A 22,564-nucleotide genomic window follows, 5' to 3' on the forward strand; every position below is an offset into this window, starting at 1 on the left:
GACCCCGTAGCTGGACCCGTTGGGAACCACAATGATAGAATTTTTTTTTACCTGAGAGGTTCAGGTGCTCCAGGCTTGGGCAGCGGGAAACCACCTCAAACACAGCGTCGTTCGAGATGTTGTAACAGCCAGCGACCTCTAGGCGTCGCAGCTCCGGGCAGCACTGAGCCACCACGTGCAGCCCGCGGTCGGTGAGCCTTTTGCAGCCGTTCACCACCACCGTCTCCAGGGTCAAACACACGTTTGGAGTGTCCTGGCACAGCCGATGGGTTAGGACCCTGATGGCACGATCGGCGTGAAGCAGCTCCCCCGTTAGCCGCACTGTGCTCCACAGCCTTGGATCCCACGCCAGGTTGTACCAGCGGCGGCTCACGCGGGCGCAGCGGCACAGCTGATTGGTGGGAAGATGGGAGAAAATCTGCAGGAGGGCGTGGTCAGGGAGGAGGTCGATGGGCGCGTGGTGGTGGCTTTTCGACTGGCGGGAGCGTGTGTGGGTGCCAGGTTGAGAGTGGACCACGGCGACGGTCTCAGCGGGGGCGGAGGAGGAGGAAGAGGAGTTGGTCTCATGGCCGTTACTGGAGAGGGCAGGTGAGGAGAGGGAGGAGGACTTGGATGGCAGGATAAGACCGGGACTGGGGGTGCTCAGAGTCCGAGTGCTCGAGTCTAAACCTGAAGGAGAAAGTAGATGAGAAAAAAGAGAGAGAGTCAGTGTCTGAAGACAACGAAAACGTTAATTCAGGTTGAAAACTCTTTGTTGTTTGACTCTTAATTCCAAAATTACCTGTAAAACTAAAGAACATATACACGTCTCATATACCTATGAGTGAGTAAGAGGTAAAACTACAGGTTTTATTGTTTTTGTTTTCTTATGTCCAACCTTGCTAATCATCTTACAACCCTAAAACCTTCTTAGGACTTCTCTTCATGCAGAACAAGCCTTAAAGTCTTGGACAAGTCGACATTTCTGATCAGCACTTGGTCTAATGTGATCTCTCTGGGGAAAAAGACAGTGAAACTGCCATTTTTCTTGTTTTCACAAATAAAACTAAGGTTTCACAAATCCAAAACTATGGTTAAAGCAGTTTCTTGAGCCTGCTTGTGATCTAGTCCTGATGTGCAGTGTTTTTGAGCTAAACCAGGTTTCACGTGATCTGGACGGAGAAGATGCAGTGAAATCACCCTCATTAATAAAAAAAAAAACAGGTTTTACAAATCTAACAGTGGGCTTTAAAGACTTCCATTATGAAGTCTTCCGCTCTTTTACAACAAGTAGTGCAAAAACTCCAAATCTCCGGATTACAAGCTGTGAATTGGAGGCCAACTTTAGCTCCATCCTTGAATGCTTCAGTGACTCATTGAGAGCCAACTTCTTTAAAAGGAAACTTTAAAAATATATATAATCAATGGTGTTGAATGTATTCCAGGAATAACTTTGCAATAAAAATTGTCATTTCACATGTTGCTGTTCTTTCCTTAAATGTGACTCATGCACTTTAATTTCCTACGTTTCCCAGAATGACCTTTGACAACTGAAACAACACACACTGACTGTCATCTGTGGCTTTACAGGGGTGGAGAGAGCAGCTAATGGTGATCCTGTTAGTCAGACCAAGAAGAAAGAGTTTCCATGCAAGAAAAGAACGAACTAACACAGTATCTTAAAGGGGAACTCCAGGAATGTGTTGCACATACATAAAATCACATAAGACAGAAGTTCTTTTGTTCTTTTGACCAAATTTGATGTTTCCCTCCGGAACAATAGGTGAGTTCCTGTAAAGGTTATTGGGTTTAGTATCAGGTAAAATTAAAGGTATGAAGAAAGTGAAAGGTATAAATGAGTACTAAATACATAAGTAAAAGATGGATAGATTGCCTTTTGGAATAAAAGTATTCGTAAATGTTTTGTTAAGACAACTCAGTGGACAAAAACAGATTTCTAGACTCACGTTATGGACACATAACTTAGTCTCAACTCATACAGAATGATCTTTATTTTGAAAGATGATAACGCCTCATTTTTTTGCCTATAAAGCCTGTGGACTTGCAGCTGGACAGCTGTTACTGACATCATACTCGTGACTACTTGAAATGCTTTTAGTGATGACTATCAACCCAACTGAGCTCCTCCAGACTGGACAAGACGAATGGGACATGTGATGAGGACACGCAGATAGCATCAGTGAAGAGCAATCTGTGTCCCAGTGTGATGGGTCGAACCCGGAGTCAGATCCCGACGCCCTGGCTTATGGAGGACTCGGCCGTCTCACGCCACGGTGATGGGATCCAGCCACCGCTTCTCACAGCTGCGTCTTCAGACGTGGCGGGCAATCAGCGCACATCTGTCAGGAGGGCCTCAGTGTTTACACAGGGCGAACTGTACAGTGTCAGCCCGAGAGCCAAACTGCTCAGCTGGTCGCTTTGAAGCCAGAGTTCATCTGACGGAGAGGCCCTGCGACACGTTTTTTCCCAAACATCCAAAAACATGATAACGAGATCCATGGAAACTCCTCCTCGATGATGATAAAAGCTGGTGTGGCTGCAGCACCATCGTGATGAACTCTGCACTTTCTGACCCATTTTTTTGGCTTTCTGTGTTTTTTTTCCCTCATTCCCACAAATATAATGTGACATGGAATGAATGAATTTCAGTTATCTGTGAAAGCAGCGGTAAAGATGTGGTTTTAATCTTTCAGGGTGACTGAGCAGTCATGCAGCAAGAACTCTTCCAGAGAAGAAGACAGGAACCGGTGTCTCCAAAGGCAGCGGCCTCCAAGGTCCAGAATGCAATGCATCTATGACGTGTTGTGTTTTAAAGGGTAATTCCACTAATCTAACTGGTTTAGGGGAACTCTGTGATAGCCTACCGAAGCTAGACAAACGCCGAGCTGCAGACTGCTTCACGAGACCAACAAATAACAAAAACAGTTGTTTTTATCTCGTGAGTCCATGTCAAGATCTGCTGATGCCTTCAAGACACAACGTTAAAGGTTTCTGCCCAAGCGTTAAAATATAACGAGTAGGGATGAGATCACGTTGGCACCTGAAACCAAAGACTTTTTCCATTTGTTTAATCTTCTGATTATCTTTATAATCTATTATAATTACTTCTGGAACTTGTTTTTGAAGTTTCTAGGGCTCCTCATTTGCATGGTTTTATTTGGACGATATTTTGGTTGAAATATTCTAAATATTCAGTTTATAATGTTTGTTTTTGTTGAAACTGCCAGAAGGTGTTGAGCCATTGCTGGTAAATTTCGAGGTGGCAGTTTGCAGTGTTGTATTTGAATTATAATGTTAGGTGTACCTTTAACTTTTGCTACCTGTTATCCCCAAAAATTTAAACTGATGTCATTTTATCAACACTGTATTAACATACATTTCCAGTCCCAGTTTTTCTAGACTGAACCACTGAACCATGCTGGTTAATGGATGTTTTCAGACTGACAGTCGGCAGCTTCTACACAGTGTATGTCGGCCCCTTCATGACAAATGGACAGCATCCTGCCTCTGTCAAGTGGATTTGTGTGCACGGACCAACAGCTGGGCAGTGACAACGTCCATAAGACGGTCCTACAGATCTGTATTCCAGACTTTGGCTCGGTCGGCCTCCCGCCTCGCCTCTGATGACATCCACAGACTCGTCCCTCTCGGGAACATGTCCACCGATTCACGGCTACTTTAAAACTCCTCTCTTGTGAGCCTTAAAGTTCTCACTCGCATCCACATTTGAGCAAAACGACGAGTGCCGCAGTCCAAAATGCATCGGGTGTTAAAAAATCTGCATTTCACTCACCTTACAGGAGCATGTTGTGATTTAATCATTCTTGTGGGTTGACCTCAGTTTGGGTTTTATTCATATCTTGGGTGGTCTGCCTGTGATTAGTTCAACTCTAAATGTGTAGGATTATTTCCTTGAGGTCATGTAGCTCATCTCGGCCTGTGTATTTTTAGCTTAATACAAAGGATTTAACGGTCTGAGGTCATTATAAACACCTCATCTATTTCGAATTTCACACACCTGTCCAAATATGCCATGACAATAGTGGTGCTTGGGCTTTTTGTGTTTATTCAAGTACGCTGCAAATATTGCAAGATTCCTGAGTTAATACCTCATGATTGGGGATTTATCCAACATGGCTACAACACTATGCAACACAGAGCTATACAAACAAGTGGAAATATATGGAGCTAGAACTGTGACCGTAAGTTTTGGCATTGAAAATAAAATCTGGCATTTAGAAAGGAAACATTTCCACTGAAAAAAACCCTCACAGACATTATATTATTTTGATATTTGCTGCATCCCATTGAGTTTTTCCAGACTGTACTTCCACAAGAGACATTCTTTATTTATTATGCAGATAATATATAAATCTTGCTGTCATTGCACCCAAACCCCTTCTGTCTATGCAAAAACAGTGACAGAAAGTTGAAACTGCTACTAGAATTGCTGCCTCACAGTTGTATCCATCCATGAAGCAGTCAAGTTGCACTTACAGCACAGAAGATCTATACAGTCAGCACAGTTTAAAGATTAGTGTCACCAATTCAGTATCTGACCAAATGCCTCCGCTTCTGATCCTGAGATATGGCGTTGAGTTCAAGTGGACATTTGTGCCAAAATTTACAAAATCCCCTCAAGACCTGCTTGAGATATCTCATTCACGAGAATGAGACGGATGCAAGGTCACACTGACCTTTGACCACCAAATTCTTATTGGGTCATCTTTAAATCCAAGTGGACGTTTGTGCCATATTTGAAAAAAAAAAAAAACTCTCAAGGTGTTTTTGAGATACTAAATTCACAAGAATGACAAATACACAAGGTGACAGTGGCCTCGACCTTTGACCAACAAAATCAGAGTGGACAGTTGTGCAAAATTTTAAGAAATTCCTTTGAAGGAGTTCTTGGGATATCCCAATCATACGAATGAGACAGAAGAGGTCACAGTGACCTTGACTTCTGAGTACTGAAAACTAATCAGTTCATAGTTGAGTCCAAGTGGATATTTGTGCCAAATTTGAAGAAATTTGGAACGACTGGTGGCTCAGTGGATGGAGCGGCGCCCCATGTGTGTCCTCACCACAGCGGCCGCGGGTTCGGTTCCAGCCTCGACCCTTTGCTGCAGGTCGCCCCCACTCTTTCTCCCCCTTTTGAACTTAAACTGTCCTGTCCATTAAAGTAAATAAAAGCCCCCCCAAATATAATGTTTATAAAATTTTAAAGAAATTCCCTTTAAAATATCAAGCTCATGAGAGCGGGACATACAGGGAAGGATAAAAAATAAAAAATGTGACAGTGATAAAGGACTGACATAAGGAAAAACACATCCGAATGCAAAAAATATTTTTTTAAGAATAACATTAAGTTATTTTTAATACTTGTATTTTAGTTTTTCAGTGTGGAACTTTTTCCAGTTCCAAAATTTCCCATTCCTAAACTTAGTGTTACTGTTCTAGCTCCATAAAAATCAGTATGTTTTTGACAAATGGTTCCATCTTTTCATGAAAGGAAAAGAATATTAATGATGAAAGCTCATATTTATGGTTAAAAATCTAAATTCAGTATCAGTCCTCCCTACTAAAGTCTTGACATCCAGGGGCGATCAGATTTTCCACAGACACATCACTTGAGTCATTAGTTTTGATGGATGCATTTCTTTGTTGTCCAAGTCCTAGCTGATGTGATGGGATTCTGCACGCAGGAGACAAAACTCATCTGCCACTGGCTCAGGAGCAACTTCCAAATTGTGTAATTACATGTGTCACTGATCAGAAGAGCGCTCCAGGCTCCGGAGAAACACAGTGCTACTAATTACTCTACTTCCACCCCCGTCCTTTCTCTCAGTCGCACTTCCACACAGCTGGTGGGAAAACTTAAACGAAGACAGCTTTGCAGTTACTTAGTTGCAGTGGATTGTAGATAGATAGCACCTGGGTCTCTTTAAGGACGTCCAGGTGTTATCTATCTATGTTTTCAAGCTGAGTAAGGCATCTGTTTATACAATCACAATTAAGCATTGACGCTGTACACAATAGGCTCTGTTGAAGTTGCTGACTATGATGTTATGACAGAAATATTTACTTTTCTTTCACACTTTAACACTTTGTCACTTCTGGGTAAGAAATATCCTTTCAGCATCTGGAGAACCTTGGCTAGAGTTTAATTGCTGTGCAAAGATTTTTTCAGTGTGGTAATGGTGTACTATGATGCATTTGCAACCAACAGATGTTTTCAGGAACGTACAATCTCAGCAATTAGACATTCAGTCTCATCTCTATAGTTAGGAAACACATTTTTTCAAAGCAAATCATGCAGACACAGGCTAAATAACAAGCTGTAGATTTAAGACATAATTGGCATGAATGCAAAAATGTTTGCCAGGTGTAAAAGAAACTATATAATTACTCCTGAGATAATTTAAATCATAAAATCTGTGACCACAATTTCCCCATTGTCTTTACGATAAAATCGTTAACTTGCATACACACCTTTTAAATTAAACTTTCTTAAAAAACCGTGGATAATGTGGAAAATAAGTACTAAAGTTTGAAATATTCTGAATTGATATATATCAGGAAAAAAAACTGACAACACAAATTGAGTACAATTTCCAAGGTCAAGAATGAACATGCTTAAGTTATAAGTCAACAAACATGAGAGCTCCTGCAGGTGAAATGGATGAAATCATTGCATGTCAACAGATCTCTCTCCATGACAACTAAGCAAACTTTATCTGCTAATAAAGACCATCCGATACAACTGAAAGCTCCAGAATAAGCTAGTAAGTGGTCACTGAGTCAGGGCTGTTGGTTGCGTATACCTGCAGCATGAAAGAATGAACTTTGCTGTAACTCTCAGTCACTTCTGGAATCTGTATACGTTAACCGGCATGGTGTTGTGTTTTATATCTCTGTATCACTGCAAACCCATCATTAACAGAACAAATACCACGCAGCTGTTAAAATGCTCTTGAAGGCACTGCGAGAGCAGATGGTGGACGATTCAGTTGGGTTTCGGAAATCAGAGGAGAAACAGTGGAACATCTGGTCTGTACCCTGGACAAAGAACAACGGAACAGTGGTGAAATGAAAGAGAAACTCATGCATTTTGAATGTGCGTATAGCCACAGAAAGGCATACTTGGCTGAAATCATTTGCCACTAATACCCAAATCTAAGCTGATCCGCAGCAGTACCGCAGCAGGATCCCATTAACATCAGCTCACTTCTGAGACACATCTGGATCGCGCTTTGATACCAGAAGTTTAATGTAAATCAATGGAAGTGATCACCCAAAAAGACAAGATGCCAGCGTGATGAAGAGGCTGCAGCTGCATGTTCGGAGAGATGTCGCCTTAATGACAAAAACCTGATGAATTTTTTTCTTTTTCAAAAAAACAGATTTATGGGAGTCATTCGAGGGCCTCTAAAAGAAAATAAGGGGCAAGAGGAAAAGAGAGAGGGAAGATAAATTGGCAAAGAGTCTGCAGACTTTAGCAGAGACGGAGACAAGTGCACAGGCAGGGTCAATCCAGACTTTGACGCAGTCCGGTCATAAACTAAAGCTATAGGGATCCTTTTCAGGATCTCGCAGTGCTGTGAAGCTCTGCTAAGACCCTGTCTGGAGCTTGTAGGATTATTACTGCCGCATCTGGGAGAACAGACCAATCCATTACCTCAATGCCATTAGTCCTGTGACATGTTCCTGCTTTGCACCGTGCTCCAACACCGTGACAGTGTGGTGGTGCATGTGAGAGAATCAGAGATTTCTACTCATAAGTCAAACAAGTATCAGCTGATAAAAGAGCAACCAGGAGTCTGACTGAAAGAACTGATTTATCAGCGCTAAATGGTTACGTGCTCCAGTTTTTTTTTAAAGGGAAACATCCGACTGCGAGGATAAAAAACATCTGGGTCTGTCTTGGGTTTTATTGAATACATGGAAGTTGATATTACCGTACAGTGTGGCGGCCGGGCTATCAGCAAAGCCTTCACTACAGGAAGGTCTTACGTCACGGGACAGCCTGAAAGACAATAGGGCCTGCTGGTTCCTTTACAATGTGCACACTCGGACAGGAAACAGACTCCTTAGCTCCACACAACCCCCATAACTCCACGACTTCTGGACTGCAGCAGTTCTCACACTCACTCAGTCTCGAGGATTCATTTTTTCTTTTGTGCAGCAACTGATTCGGCTCTACGTGCGCCAGGAACTATTACACTCTTTCCCCACAACACGACTAATTTCCTCAAGGGAGTTTTCCGCCTCTTAAAGCCCTTCTGTCAGTTCAAAAGACACAAACGTCTCCATGCACTGGCCTCGTCACTTTATAAATCCTCAGCTGAGGAGGACAGCAGACACGCGGATATCCTAAGGCCAAATTTAAAGGCGTGATCTACTCAAAGTCAAAAAAGAAGTGTTTGTGTGTGTCCGTTTATCACACAGCACACTTTTTCCAGAATGCAGATGACAGTTCAGACTCCAAAAGCAATTTGGCATCATGCTAAACTGATCTGGCCTTTTCAAGCTCAAGATGATGTCACTTTTTTACAGGTTGTTAAATCAGGATGTCAATGATTCAAAGAATCACGTGCATGAAATGCATTTCTGTACAGTTTATCCGTTCTGGCAGCGGTGTGTGGGGCGGGTTAGTGTGTGGAGTGACAGTCATGTTAAATGACTGAGGAGGGTAATGTTGGCTGCATGCAGCAAAACACCAAGAAGAACTGCACATCAGACAGGAATGGAAAAGCGAGCGCTGGCCTGAACGGTTGATTTGGTTGTGATGAGGAGCAAATGTAGTGATCTCATGTGGTTGAAGCAACAGAACAAGGAAGAGCTGGAACTTTTGTGGTTTTCAACTCTTGATGAAAAAGGGTTCATTTTAACTCCACAAAGAAGTTATTTTGTCTAAAATGGCAGAAGAGCCGTCAGTGAGAGAGAAAAGTCTCTGTTTATTGACTTAAAAAGAGTTTCTGAAGCACTATGCATGGTTTCGACAGATATTTCACCATATGGCTATATTAGTTTTTATATGCTGAATGAAGATGCAATCGTGCAGGATTATCGCACATAAGAATTAAAATCAAACTCTCATCAAACTCTTGTAAAGAAGGTAAATCGATTGTTCAGTGAGTTTGTTTGAGTTTATATTTAAATTTCGAAATGTTAAAGATGGTATGATGTTTAGCTTGCACTGTAGCTGTAATATAATGAGATCTTGTAAGAATCCATTTGTGTTGGTGTCTGAACTGCCAGTGGTTCTGACCAATAGTAGTTTTTTTAAAGTACCGGCTATTTAGCGACCAATGTCAGCTTCCCAGATGCTTCTGTGTGCAACCCAATTGCCAAAATAAATGTTGCCATTGTAATTTTCTACAAACCAGGGATATGTAATGTTTGCACTTATTATGTAGCTGATACATTGAAACTTTTTGTTTCAACAATGCTGTGGTTAACGAGTAGTTATGTTGAAGTACAAAAACCACTTGGCTATGGTTAGTAAAAGACAATGTTTTGGCTCCAAAACACCCAGTTTTCGATGCACAATCACTGCCAAAAATGCCACCAGTTTCTGGTTAAATGATAACCAGTTTTGGTGACATATTTCTTCTGGAAGCGCAGCAACAACCAAAAACACCCAATTTCAGTAGCACAGTTGTCGCTGGAAATTTGGGGACAACTTGATAAAAACAGCCACATTCGGTAGCACAATTGCTGCTAGAAACTCAGCAACAGCTCGCTAAAAACCACCCATGTTAGGCTGCAGTCACCACTGGAAACACAGTGATGACTTGTGTCAAAAAAGCCATGTTCAGTAACACCATCACTGCTGGAAACACAGTGACAACTCCCTAAAAACACACCCACGTTCATGTCACAATGGCTGCTGAAAACTCAGCCACAACTCGCTACAAAACACCGATCTTCTGCTAGAAATGCAGTGACAACTGGCTAAACAAGTGCCTGTGACCGGTACAATCGCCAGAAAAGACTCAGCATCTAACACCACTAGAAACTCGGCACTGACTTGCTAGAAAAACAACCAATGTTGTTGTTTGCAGTTTGCCGGTCGTCTTACTCAGGTGTCACACAATCCACCATCCCATCCACCTCCCGATAACAAAGTCAGCTCAAATATATGTAATGAGAACTACATCAGTTTGGAAATGTTGATACGAAACATACATATGTAATGTTTCCATAATTTGCAAAAACTTAAATGCCAGCATTTTCTTTGACTGGGCTGCTGTGTGACATCTGATGCGTTAATATGATGGTCCTGGTCTTTGACAACCAAAATAGATTTCCATCTATGAAAAATGAAGTCAAAGATTTGCGTAATCTTTTTCCTTCATATGAGCCAGGTGTTTAAAGCTACCACAAATTGTTATTAGAATGAAAAAAAGTAATCTAGTTGTTCTGGCTCAATTTATGCAACCAAGACCCCTTTAACAGTCCAGAGTGAAATTTTCCCCTCATTTTTGTACCACTGCAGCTTCAGCCACAACTGACACTTCCCTGCTTACGTAACGAAACAAACCACAGAATGAGAAGGAGGGGAGGGGAAGTCCAATGTGTCAGTTCAGCTGCTCGCTCCACAACTGTGGTCATATTGCCACATGAAAAGCCCAGAGACCCAGGTGTATCACAGTGAAAACACCACCCGCGAGCCAAAAAGCTTACAGGAAGCGAGCGCGCGTTTTTCGGCCAGGTGGCATCTTTCCCAACTCCTGCCAAACTGTGCTGCTGTAGCAGAAGTGAAAAATGTGACCCTGTTGAAGAAAACGGCATTCAAAACAACAGGGCCGGTGCTTCCTCTCGGAGTCAGAGGACGAGAAGACGGAGCAGTAATCAGAGAAGAGTTATGAGATCTGCTCACTGAACTGCCTTTCCTTCCCCTCCTCCTTCATCTCCTTCGCTAAACTCCTTTCACTTGTTTTCTTTTTTCTTTCGCCGCCTTGTTCTGTGCTTTTTCGCTCAGATTTCCTGGCTGCAGGAGCGGCAGAAAGGAAGGGGGAGGAGCGAGGACAGCTGATGGAGAAAATCTGGGGAAAATAGCGTTGTCTTCTGTCTTTACAAAGACAATTTCCAATGAGGATTAGGAGTAAAGCAGTGATATCTCTCATTTCAGTGGCTACAGGCTTGATGAAAAAGTCTTCAGAAATTCTTCCACCGTCTGCATTTAATGAGCGCAAACTTCTCGAGGCTGCAAATTCCTCTGCATAAAATGAGAAATACTACAACACAACTTCCTCTAATCCTCCATAAAATAGTAAATCATCTGCCAAACATTTCCAAAAAACACATGCTTCCTCATCTAAACTTCTCTTCTCTGCGTGAGAACCTCCAACACAGCCGAAGAGCAGCAAAGTTTCACCAAAACATAAATTTATCACACTGGCCCAGAACTGTTTAACTTAAAAATCATACTGCAGCAACAACTACTGATGACAGATAAAAAAAAAGTACATTTACAACATAAATGGAGGATAAAAACTTAAATCTTCCCTACGTGGTGAAAACGCCCCAACAGCAATGACACGCACAAACACCTCTCTGCAGCCTCTTTCATACTTGGCACGGCAAAAATCAACAGTGAAACTCTATATATCTGCTTGAGTAAACACGAGTGGGTGGGTCATCGGTGCGTGAGGTAGGTTTGCAGATGAAGTGTGAGCGATTTGTTGCCTTTGGGAGGGCAAAAAATATTAACATGCTGGAGACAGGAGCTTCGGGGAGAAGGCTGTTTAGACTGCACAGCTGACCCTCGAGTGGGAATACTGTGAACTCAGACTGATCAATATTAGGCGTGTGCACTGCTGTAATATTATTATATTAGAGTTTGTGATTTCATTATTACCCGACCGAATTTTTGTGAGCCAGAGTAATAGTGTGTGGGTGTGCAGAGGATTGAATTTGCAAACTATTCCATTAAAGTTTGGACCTTGTTGTCATGGTTACAATAACAAAGTTGACCTGATGTACGGAGGGTGAGCGTGGTTTTATAGTGGATATAAAATACTACTATATATACTGAAAACATTTTAGGCAATAAATATGCAATGGTTGGTTTATATTTGATCAGTACTGCAAGTTTTAAGGCAAAAAAGCATGAAACTGACATAAAAGAACTAGCAGCGACAAAGGCAGACTGGTACGCTCCCTCTGTCTTGTCTGTCTCGGGCCGAAAAGTTGCACACAAACCACAAAAACCACAGCCATTGGCCGACTAGCATGTACTGTCAGCACACGTGTGAGAGGAGATAACTCCGTACTAGCAGGTGTTGGCAATCCATTAAAAAAGGGAAACCTGAAAACCAACAGGATGGATTCAAGACGCTAGTTAGCCAGTTAGTACATCGGAAGCATGACCCAATTTTGAGAGAAGAAATGATATTTACAGGGTGCTAGCAAACAATAACACAAACTATATGAACCATTTTTGCTAAAGAGCTCAATGGTTTACTGAATAGAACATTATTTTTACGATCTCCTGCCCTCGTTTGTTTGTTTACTTCACTTCCGTTTCTCTGTTCATGCTAATCTTTCTGTCAGAGACTTCAGAAAACGCTCAACATGCAGACGTGGTTTGCTTCCACTGTGAGAAATGACACATTGATGTCAAAAATCGTCCAATTGAGCCATAATTTATCACGACATTAGCATGCTACAGTAAGTCTGTAATGACTTTATGCAGGAAAAAAAGAGATCAGAAAAGTTGAATCTAAATTTTATATTGATTTTGGAGAATTGCACATAAATAATGACATGTTTACAGTGTAATCTTTTACTACAGTGTTTTCTGAAAGGACAGAGTCAGCTTTTCCCCCGTCACTGTTATCAATGTTTCTGTGGCCCTTGGCAGACAGAGAGGAAGTCAGCATGTTCATTGTTCCCACCATTCCCTGTTTCTCAGCTACCTTCCTGGTGCCATTATAAATGGGTGAAGGAGCTGACCCCCAAAGCACGGCTGCTCAACGCCCCTGTGAGTCTGCGTTGCATCTAAAGCTTGGCGCGAGCTCATATAGGAGGATGAACACAGGCCGATCATCTCCGGGTGTTGTCAGTTTTGCTCCCGCCATGTCTGAGCCACATTCCTAAAGTACCCTGAGTCGGGCTGTGCCAAAGCAAACCCTTGAGGCCCAGACAGGGTCACAGTGTAACCCCTGCTGGGAGATACTCAGTTTCATCCCACAGGAAGGATTTACTGTCCAGGACTGTGCCTTTCAGTCTGCGGCTAATAAGCAACTGGGTCAGGCCACCACAAGCCCGTCTAAATAATAAATGAAAACAGAGACACATTCAAAAACTTGCCAGATGACTGCCCGATTCGGTTTGTTTTCAGGAGCAGAATGAGTCCTAATGTTGATTTTGCGGGAATACATGTTAGAGGCAGTGGCCTACTTTCCATCTGCATGCTGATATTAGGGCCTGACGATTATTCAGTATTACAGTTCATTGAGTTCTAAAGCCAATATGTGAGGAGTTTTGAGATGATTATTGCATCTTTCAGTATCCTCTGCTGACAGAAGTTTTTTGTTTGGAGAAAAATGAAACAATTCCACGTAGACTTGGCGAAGACTCCAGCCCTTCATTCTCAGTGGCTCTGGTTTGGATCTTACGTTATGTCTTTTGAAAAAGGAAATAAAAATGTTTTTGTTACAAATGAAACGTTGAATCCATGAGCATTAAAGTGCACTGTTGCAGAAACAACCTTACTTGGTCTGGTATGACCAGCAGCTTATGGTGGATGATGTTAGTTCACTTTAGGGAAATCTATGGCTGTGTAACTGACGTTTGCAAACTCTTCTCTGCTTGGGCTACTGTTACCCTCACTTAAGTATTTGCTCTTATCTTATAGTTGTAGCCACTTTTCTCACTGTTTGACAAAAGTTAGATGACAGCTTTAAGTGGAATTTTAAATGTTATTGAAACTAAAAACATGTTTGGACGTATTCCAAACTATTGTTAAAAAAACTGCTTTTGGTGCTCCAAACATGGCTGGAAATGTCCTGAGCTGCCATTTAAAACACACCCACTTTTTTTGGTACAAATACTGCACATATCCCAAAGAAATATCTTAAAAAGTACCTACTTCTGTCACTACAAACACAGCTGAATATTCATCAAACTATTGTTAAAAAAACACCTGCTTTAACTGCCACCGACATGGCTGGACATGTCCCAAACTACCAGTTAAGTATACCTGCTTTTGTTGCTACAAACACAGCTTCACATATTTTAAACTATCATTAAAAAACACCCTCTTGTGTCGCTGCAAACATGGCTCCAATGTTCTCCAAATGTCCCAAACAAAGGTTAAAAAACACCCGCTTTTGTCACTGCAAATACAGCTGGATATGTCCCTAACGCTAAAAAAATACCTGCTATTACTGCTACAAACATGGCTTGAAATTTCCTGAGACATGGCTGGAAATGTCCAAAACTGACATTAAAGAAATGCCAGTATTTGTCACTCAAACACAGCTGAGTATGTCCCATATTATTGTTAAAAAATACCTGCTTTTGTAGCTATAAACAGGGCTGGAAATGTCCCAAACTGACGTGAAACAAAAGCAGCTTTTGTTACTAAAAACAGTTTGACATGCCCCAAACTAGTGATAAAAACACCTGCTTTTGTCACTAAAACCACAGCTGGACATGTCCCAACAAAACACGTGCTTTTGTTCCTACAAACACAGCTGCTAATATCCCAAACTGAAATAAAAAAAATACTTTTGTTGCTAAAACGGAGCTAAAAATGTTCCAAATTGACATTAAAAAACACACTTTTGTTGCTACAGACATGACCAGACATGTCTCAAACGATCATACGGCAATTAGGTGCACAACTTACTTAAAGTTTTGCATTAAAACATGTTTCTTCAAAGTGTGTAGATGCATACATTATGACAGTTAACGCTTTCCTTTGGTGTTTGCGTTACCAGAAAATGTTGTGCTGTATCTAACTAACTAACTAACTAACGATATTAACGCAGCAGTGACTTTACTGCAGCGTGTGTGTGTTGGACCCTTATATGAATACTCCCAGTGTGTGGTGGGGAAACTGCCCAGACTGCTTCCTGATTAGTTTAGTGGACCACAGGACGAGGTGGGCAAGCACTGTGTAATCTGCCACTGTGTGTGAGTGTGTGAACGTGGGCATGCATGTGTGTACGTCCATGTGTGTGTCTTTTTAAGGAGGGGGGATTTGACTGTGGCCGTGGCGGTTCCAGACCATGTAATTACTCCCACTTAGCATGGAGAAAAAAAATAACAATTTCAGTCATAACACAGGAGGGAAATTATGGTCGGGAAGCCGCTGGCTATGGTCAATACTCTGTCTATATACGTCTATCTGCACAGGTTGTTTTCCAAAAAGACACATTTAGGACGATTATCAATTTCCCCCAAAAAACTCCTGGTGCAATTCCAGCAGCTCCTCAACGGACAGATCCAAGTGAGTCAGCATTTCCAGCAGATCTCGTCCTAACGCAGACCCACTGGAGAATTTTACATCTCACTCTATATTTAGCGAGGTTAATCAGTGATTTAACCTCACTAAAACAAACTAATTGATGCACATCTTGCGTGAAACCAAAAGGACTTCTTGCGTCTCGTGAGGAGTCAGCCCGCCGCTTTGTTCTCTCTGAGAAACACCTTTAAATTTTCGGCTGAGTGACAGTTATAAACACAGGCTGCAGCAGCTATTTGTTTTCTTGTGGGCTGCTCCGAAACCACAAGAATACTACATTCATCATGCCAGAGCAAATTTAAGATGGGTGATGACAATGCATGAGAGGAACGGGCTGAGCGTATAGGCAGCGTCTGTGAGTCACTGCGACTCAGAGAAAGAGACCACAGTACAAAAACAGAGACCATAATGCATCTGTGGAGGGTTTGATAAGGTTTCTGGTCAAAAATCAATGACTCGGTGATTACTTCACTGGATTCTAAGATTTCCTTCTCACTGTCTGACTCATACTTTCAAAATGTCCTGCTTACTGGAAAAAACAGTAAAGCACTGTGAGATCTGCAGTAAATGAGCTGTAGGATGATCTATATTGACATTTTACTGATATAAAGCTAATGCATTGGGGCTGTTTGACTATGGCAAAGATCGAAGTCATGATTATCTCTGTCTCTGATGAGATCAAAACAATTTAACACGATTATTCAATGACTCAATTATGCATTAATTCAACCATAAAGAAAAAGGAAAAAAAAAAACAAAAAAATAAAACTCTTTATTAAGGGTGGATTTTCCTGAACTTTTAAATGCAACTTTACTGGAAAAAAATGTAAAGAAAAAAACACACAACAGAAAAAAAAATAAAAATAATTATATATAAATATAAAAACAGGAGAAGAAAGACCCAATGCTGTTGGCACAAGAGCCCTGGACTATGATTACTCTGAGCAGCACGCATGGGAATGAATTACAATATAATAATTATGAATATATTTCTCACTCCTTCACTTATTGCTTAATTTGTCACTGGTCAAAAAAATCACTAAAAGGGTCTGAAAAGTCATTAAATCTTGCAAGAAAGTTGCCAAATTGGTCCTACTTGGAGTACAAATATTTGTATTAGATTCTATATCTTTCAGAGTTTATATGGATTTTTATGTGTCGTAAATAAACAATCTTTTTTTTCATAATTATTTCCCAGAAAGCACAAACTCAAGATTTTGACAAGACAGTTCTATAAATGAAGGATAAATAGCACCTGGCACTGCAGCACTTCTAAGCTATCTCTCTGAGATTTTGTTCTGCTCTTTCTAAATAAAAAATAAAAACTTCTTCTCTGACTGACAGGCTGTTAAAAATGTATCAGACCTGCTGACAGGCGGCTTCAAAAGGCATCTGTCAGCTGCAAAGTATTTTTGAACCATTACAGCGAGCACACAGTTTACATTCGTAACACATACGCTCCCGACAAAGAGGAGCGGTTCCCTGCGGTCGCTCTGCCAGGAGTTGGACGACTGCCTGAGCAGGCAGGAGGCCGGGGAGGCGAGAGGGAGCCAGAGAGCTGCATGGAGAGGAGTAACAAACAGAAGGTGAAGTCCACGTTCCCCATTTTCACTCCCCACACCTTCTCCAGCAAAATCCCTCTCTCTCTCGCTCACGTACCTCCCTCCCTGGCAGCGCTTTGAGCCTGATACGACCACAGTTTAGATAAGCATTCTTCCACAATGAGAAGCCAGAAGTGTTTTTCTTCTCAAACAAAGCCCATGAAATGCCTTTGGTTTCTGATGGGAGCTGCGAGTTTGTTTTCAGTTTAGGGTTATCCCAGGAACACGCAGGTTTCTCTCCAAAAATAGGCAGCGCAGAGAGTGGATGAGGAGGAAAGAGAAGGGTGGGAGGAGGAGGAGGAGGAGGAGAAGAAGAAGAAGGGAGGGAGTTTGGTTAATGAGCACCAGATGCCTTACCTTCGGTGGTAGCCACATTCTTTGGAGCTTTAGTTGGTGTGTGATCTGTGCTCGAACTTATGTCAGAGGAGATGCTTGAGCTCCCTTTACCTGCAGGGGAAATGGGAAGAAAAATAAAACTGCTGGGACACAATGAAGCAACTTTAAGATGACAAACTGTGCTTAGAGTTATTGTATTTTTGCCGACTTTGAAAACAGTTGAGAACAAAACTCTTTTTTAAGCTTAATTCCTTGAGTGTCTGTCAGAGATAAGGTATTTAATACCTTAAGAAAGTATGAAGTGTAAGGAAATATAAAGCCCATCACTCTCTGCTTTCATGACTTTTATGCTCCTCACATTTGGATGAATGACTCGGCTTGGCTCGTTCACAAAGTCTCTGCTGGTTTGTTTGAGTAAGTGTCCGTTGTTTGATATTTGGAAGAAGAATAAAGTCCACTGAAATCCCTCTCAGCCCCGAGGACGAGCGAGGAAACACTCAAGATACCGCGCTCTTTAATGAGCGATTACAATAAAATGTATCAAGAGCAGAGTACTTCTTAGCTCGTACAGTCTGTACAACATGCTTTTTATTGCGTTTAAATGAATTTACAACTCTTACTTTATGAGCTAGCCTCGTGTTGTTGGATTTCCATACACTGTAAAATCTGACAAGCTGAGCTCATTTAAATTAATCTGGGAAAGTACAGATAACTTATCATCTTAATTTAGGTTTATTGTATATCTTATTGTTCAGTCTGCTCAGGATTTAGCTGTATTTACTTAATTTTGTGAAGTTCTTGCAACTTAAAAATTACAGTTGGAATTACCTTGTTCTAAGTGTCAGCGACTTCAGTAAACCAAGTTTAAGAGGATTTTGCTAGTGATGAAGAAAACACAGTATTACTGACTAGTTTACAACCAGCAGACCCATATATATGTGTATATATATACATATATATATATATAACCCTTTGAAACCTAGATCTAAATCAGTTTTCTTGTGTGGCATTACGATGCCTTTCACAAGCATTTAAACCCTTGAAATGTGAGCAAAACTGCAAGAAATTACTAAAACGTGATAAGAAACATTACCTGAAAAGAAGAGAGAAAGAAAGAAAATTATTAGAAAATTAGGGGAAAAAATAGGGGGAAAAAATCCCAGAAAATGGTATATAAAATTATTATGATGACATTAAAAATTATGTCACAAAAAATATATTCTAAATTATTTTTAGCACTTTTTTCAGGTTATTTTGTTGTTTTTTTTATTTTTACTTCTCTATCATTTATGTATTGCAAATGTTTAGGTTTCAGGTTTCTTAAAACGTTAACTTCCTTCTTGCCAATATTTTGGATCATTTCTTGTTAAGTCATTCATTGAGTTCTTCTGGTTTTGAAAGAAATCGGGCCAATTTGCTCAGGGTTAAACTTCACAAAATTAAGTAACTATAACTTTTAAGTAAACTCAACAATTAGATTTAAAGCGAACAAAATTAAGATTAATATTTGTATGAACCTACAATTTCAAGGCAATCTGTTTCCTAGATTTTAAAAAAGTAAAATCAAGTTGTCAGATTTTACAGTGTACAGGCACACAGGAGTGCTAAATTTCAGAGATATTCTTTGACTGTGAGCCTCTGCTGCTGGAGTACAACAGGCCCGACTGCCGTGGTGACTGCAGGCTGCCTGCGGAGCGCTTGTTTATGGCATTTTTGTTCCTCTGTCGGATCATAAATGCAGCTTTGTGGCTTTCCTGAGACTAAGTATGCGCATTTCACCCAGCACGAAGAGGTATTCCCAAACAGTCACACCCACATGCACATCAAGCGCAGCCACCTAAACGGACTAGACAGTTCCCGAAATAAACAGTAAATATGAAAGCCTGTGCAGGGAGAGAAAAATGCAACCTGTGACTCCACATTCAGCCGCAAGAAAGACACACAGATGCATATAAAACGATTTTAAACCGATGCAGCTCATATGGTATGACATTTTGTGGTGACATCACTGAGCCGGCACATCTGCTATGACTCCTCCAGTCCCCAGAAATGACTTAGAAACTTATGAGAGGCTTGCAGATGTCCACTTTTCTAATATCTGAGCAGAGAATAAGGCTCAGGGAGATGAGAAAATGTAACTCTGTATTGAGCTGCAGGTTTCTTTTTCTCTGCCTGCGTGGATCTGTGCAGGGCTGGTTGTCTTTCATGGAAAAACAACTTTCAGAAAAGCTCCTGCTTCCTGTCTTATGCTTATATAATGTGTTGGTGGAGGCTTGCTGCATAGTTGCGACCAGTGTGTAATTAATTGTGGAATCACACTTGAAAACAGATGTGGACAGACAGACTGCAGAATTCTGCTGTAATAACTAAGATGCTGGTCTCTCACAATGTAAAGAGGCTGATGCTGTAAATACTACAATAGTTTCTTTAAATGATACGCTTTGGATAAACATGAAATAATGTGAAAATTCAAGATATAGTCCAGATACTTAAGCATTTTCTCAGCAAATGCAATTCACTGTATACCTCACTAAAGTTTTGTTTCAGTATTCAGCCAACTATCATACAACTGTTAGTATGATATCCTACGAATTTCTTGCCTAACGAATGACGTTACGTCCTTAATGTAAAGTTATGCCATTAACATAAAGTAATTAAGGTTAGGTTTAGACAAGCAAAGCCACTGTGGTTCGGTTTAGGAAAAGAAACAAAATAAAGTCCCATGTTTTCCATCTACCACCCCAACCTCCCTCCTTACGGGGAGTGCTTCCGTCTTTTTTCTTCACACCCATCAGCGCATTGGTCATGTGATCGCAGCCATTCCAAATTAAAGGGCTTTACACGAGTTACTGTCTAATAATTGCATGGGATATTGAAGAATTTTGGTGCATTAATTTTCGTGGGGAAATGGACAAACAGTGCATGAGCACAGCCAGTTAGTGGCGGGGTCCGCCATTCCCTACTGTGTTCATACTGCCAACCTGCAAGCAATGAATTCAACAGAAACTAGTAGCATGAAATCATATCGCATTTAGGAAAAAATGTGCAATGATTACACATTTAGCTGATTAGTCGACCCACAGAAAATTAAGCATCAACTATTTTGATAATCATTTACTTGTTTTAAGTCACTGAAAGCTAATTTTCTTTTGTTCCAGCTGTTTCAGTGTCATTATTGTCTGGTTGTCGCTCTTTATACTATGTCACGCTCACCTTAGCTCCTGTAAGAATTACTACTGCCACTGGAAGAAATTACAGTACAATAAATATAGAAATAGGCCTTATTACGCTGCTTCCAAAGTTGACCTCTGTGGTCTGTTTAAGTGAGAACAGGCTGTCAAAACAACGTAAGTTTGGTTTTTCTTTGACCGTTTACAGTGCAGTCAAACAAACAGTTGCTAAAACAGGTCTATTTCTGATCTACCAGTCATCACTGGTGTCACCAAATCTACAGTTACTGAAATCTTTTTGACCATAACTTGAAGGTGCAACTTTTTTAATGTATTTTTTCCTCAGCTGAGGTCAACATGCCAGACAACTGACTGTTTGTGAGTACTGAGATATTAAAAAGTCATTCTGTGGCATCATAAAATGTGCACTGACCTCTATGAAACCCGTCCAAAAACCCCTCATCTGATGGCCAATAAAGCTTATATTTAAAGTGTCACTTTTATCTGCAAAATGACTCATAAGAATATTTATTAAAGCACTTAATGTTTCTCAGGCTTGTTCCAAAATATCGTCATTTATTCCTGCAGTTGAAGCAGAAACTTAAGCTGCATCAATGGTAAATCATAAAAGGTATGCTATTAGCGTCAGACACAAATCAAATCGATCTTTGTGAGCTCGTAAAAGATTGTGATTTTGATTCAGGGATATTACATCAAGAGAAAGCGCAAGTCTATGTTTGCACTAGTTCTTGGTGTAAAATGCCTGTTTTATATTACATACCAAACGCCAACTATCAGGTATTCTTCTTTTTTTGCAATAAAAAATAAATAAGACCATATGCATCGCTAGAGGTCACTTGTAAAACAGAAATACAATCTACAGAACCTACATCACATTTTTTCCCAACTGACTAATGATTGTTAACATAACGAGAGTAAATCAAAGTCAGCTATGTTGCAAATTCGACTCAGGGAAGACTCAAATCTGTGATAGGATCTGTTCGTGTACCTGAAGGGGCTGAATTCCTGGGTGGAGCCGATCCACTTGTTATTTTTAACATCATGACTTCCAATCTTTTCTCAGCAGTTATTGACTTAGGAAGAGAGCTCACTGGAATGTTATTTATACAAACATTTCTGCTCAGAAGAGACAGAAATAAAGTGTTTGGTGGAGTTGGACCGCAGTTTTTTATGAATAAGTAATGTTGAGGATTAGTAGAAGAAGACAGGGAGAATGTGGGAGTAATGAAGGCTAATATTCTTCGTACAAACTGAATGAAGTTGAGTTTGTCCTGCTGAGCTCATGTTTGGATAGTGTAGCGGTATGAGAGTCAGCAGATATGGATTTTGTTAATATCACAAAAAAATGTTATTTTTCACTAGATTTAAGCTCCAGTTGGGTGAAACAATCTGAATATATTTGATAGCTGAGAGAGATTGGGAGTTTGATCATCAGCTCATTATATTGCTGTAATGTAAAAATGTAAAATGGTGGTATTTTATACTTTTTAAAAAAGATATTTCTTATCTTGCATTTTATTTCCCCTATAAATAAGGGAGAAAATCTGTGTGCACAGAGGCACCCTTAGTGGTGGTATAACACACACTAATAATGGGTCAAACAAACTCTGGACTTTTACCCGGGAGGGTCTGTTTCCCATCTGAAACCAAACGTCAGTCAAGTTACTTTAAAAACTTGTGTGAGTAGCACGCAACGACGCTACATTAAATGAGTAACAACCACTCTAATTTTGATGGATTTCTTTTGGAAATCTAACCACAGACTTTTGTTGCCTAAACTTAAGGAAGTAAACCTAAAACTCTGTGTTTCCCTATGTTGTAAGTGTATTTTGGAAAGACAAAATCATATTCTGACATATAGGTCCACTGATGAGCGACAGTACCTGACCCGTTGAAATGAGAACATGTTGGGTTTTTATCAGAAGCCAAATTATCCACAGAGGTCTCTTCCTCTG

General features: G+C 40.7%; 1 protein-coding gene across 1 annotated transcript in view; it reads right to left on the reverse strand.

Annotated features, from left to right (window-relative positions):
* The window catches only part of LOC121960744 (F-box/LRR-repeat protein 7), a 28,922-nt gene that overhangs the window by 4,191 nt on the left and 2,167 nt on the right, over window positions 1-22,564 (reverse strand). The window contains exons 2-3 of the mRNA XM_042510595.2: window positions 17,440-17,529; window positions 52-669 (exon numbers count right to left, since the gene is read on the reverse strand). Coding sequence (XP_042366529.1) covers window positions 52-669; window positions 17,440-17,529 — 708 coding nt within the window. The remainder of the gene's footprint in view (window positions 1-51; window positions 670-17,439; window positions 17,530-22,564) is intronic.

The sequence above is a fragment of the Plectropomus leopardus genome, chromosome 21 (genome assembly GCF_026936395.1).
Source record: "Plectropomus leopardus strain MGB_pleo_1.0 chromosome 21, ASM2693639v1, whole genome shotgun sequence".
Taxonomy (NCBI): domain Eukaryota; kingdom Metazoa; phylum Chordata; class Actinopteri; order Perciformes; family Serranidae; genus Plectropomus; species Plectropomus leopardus.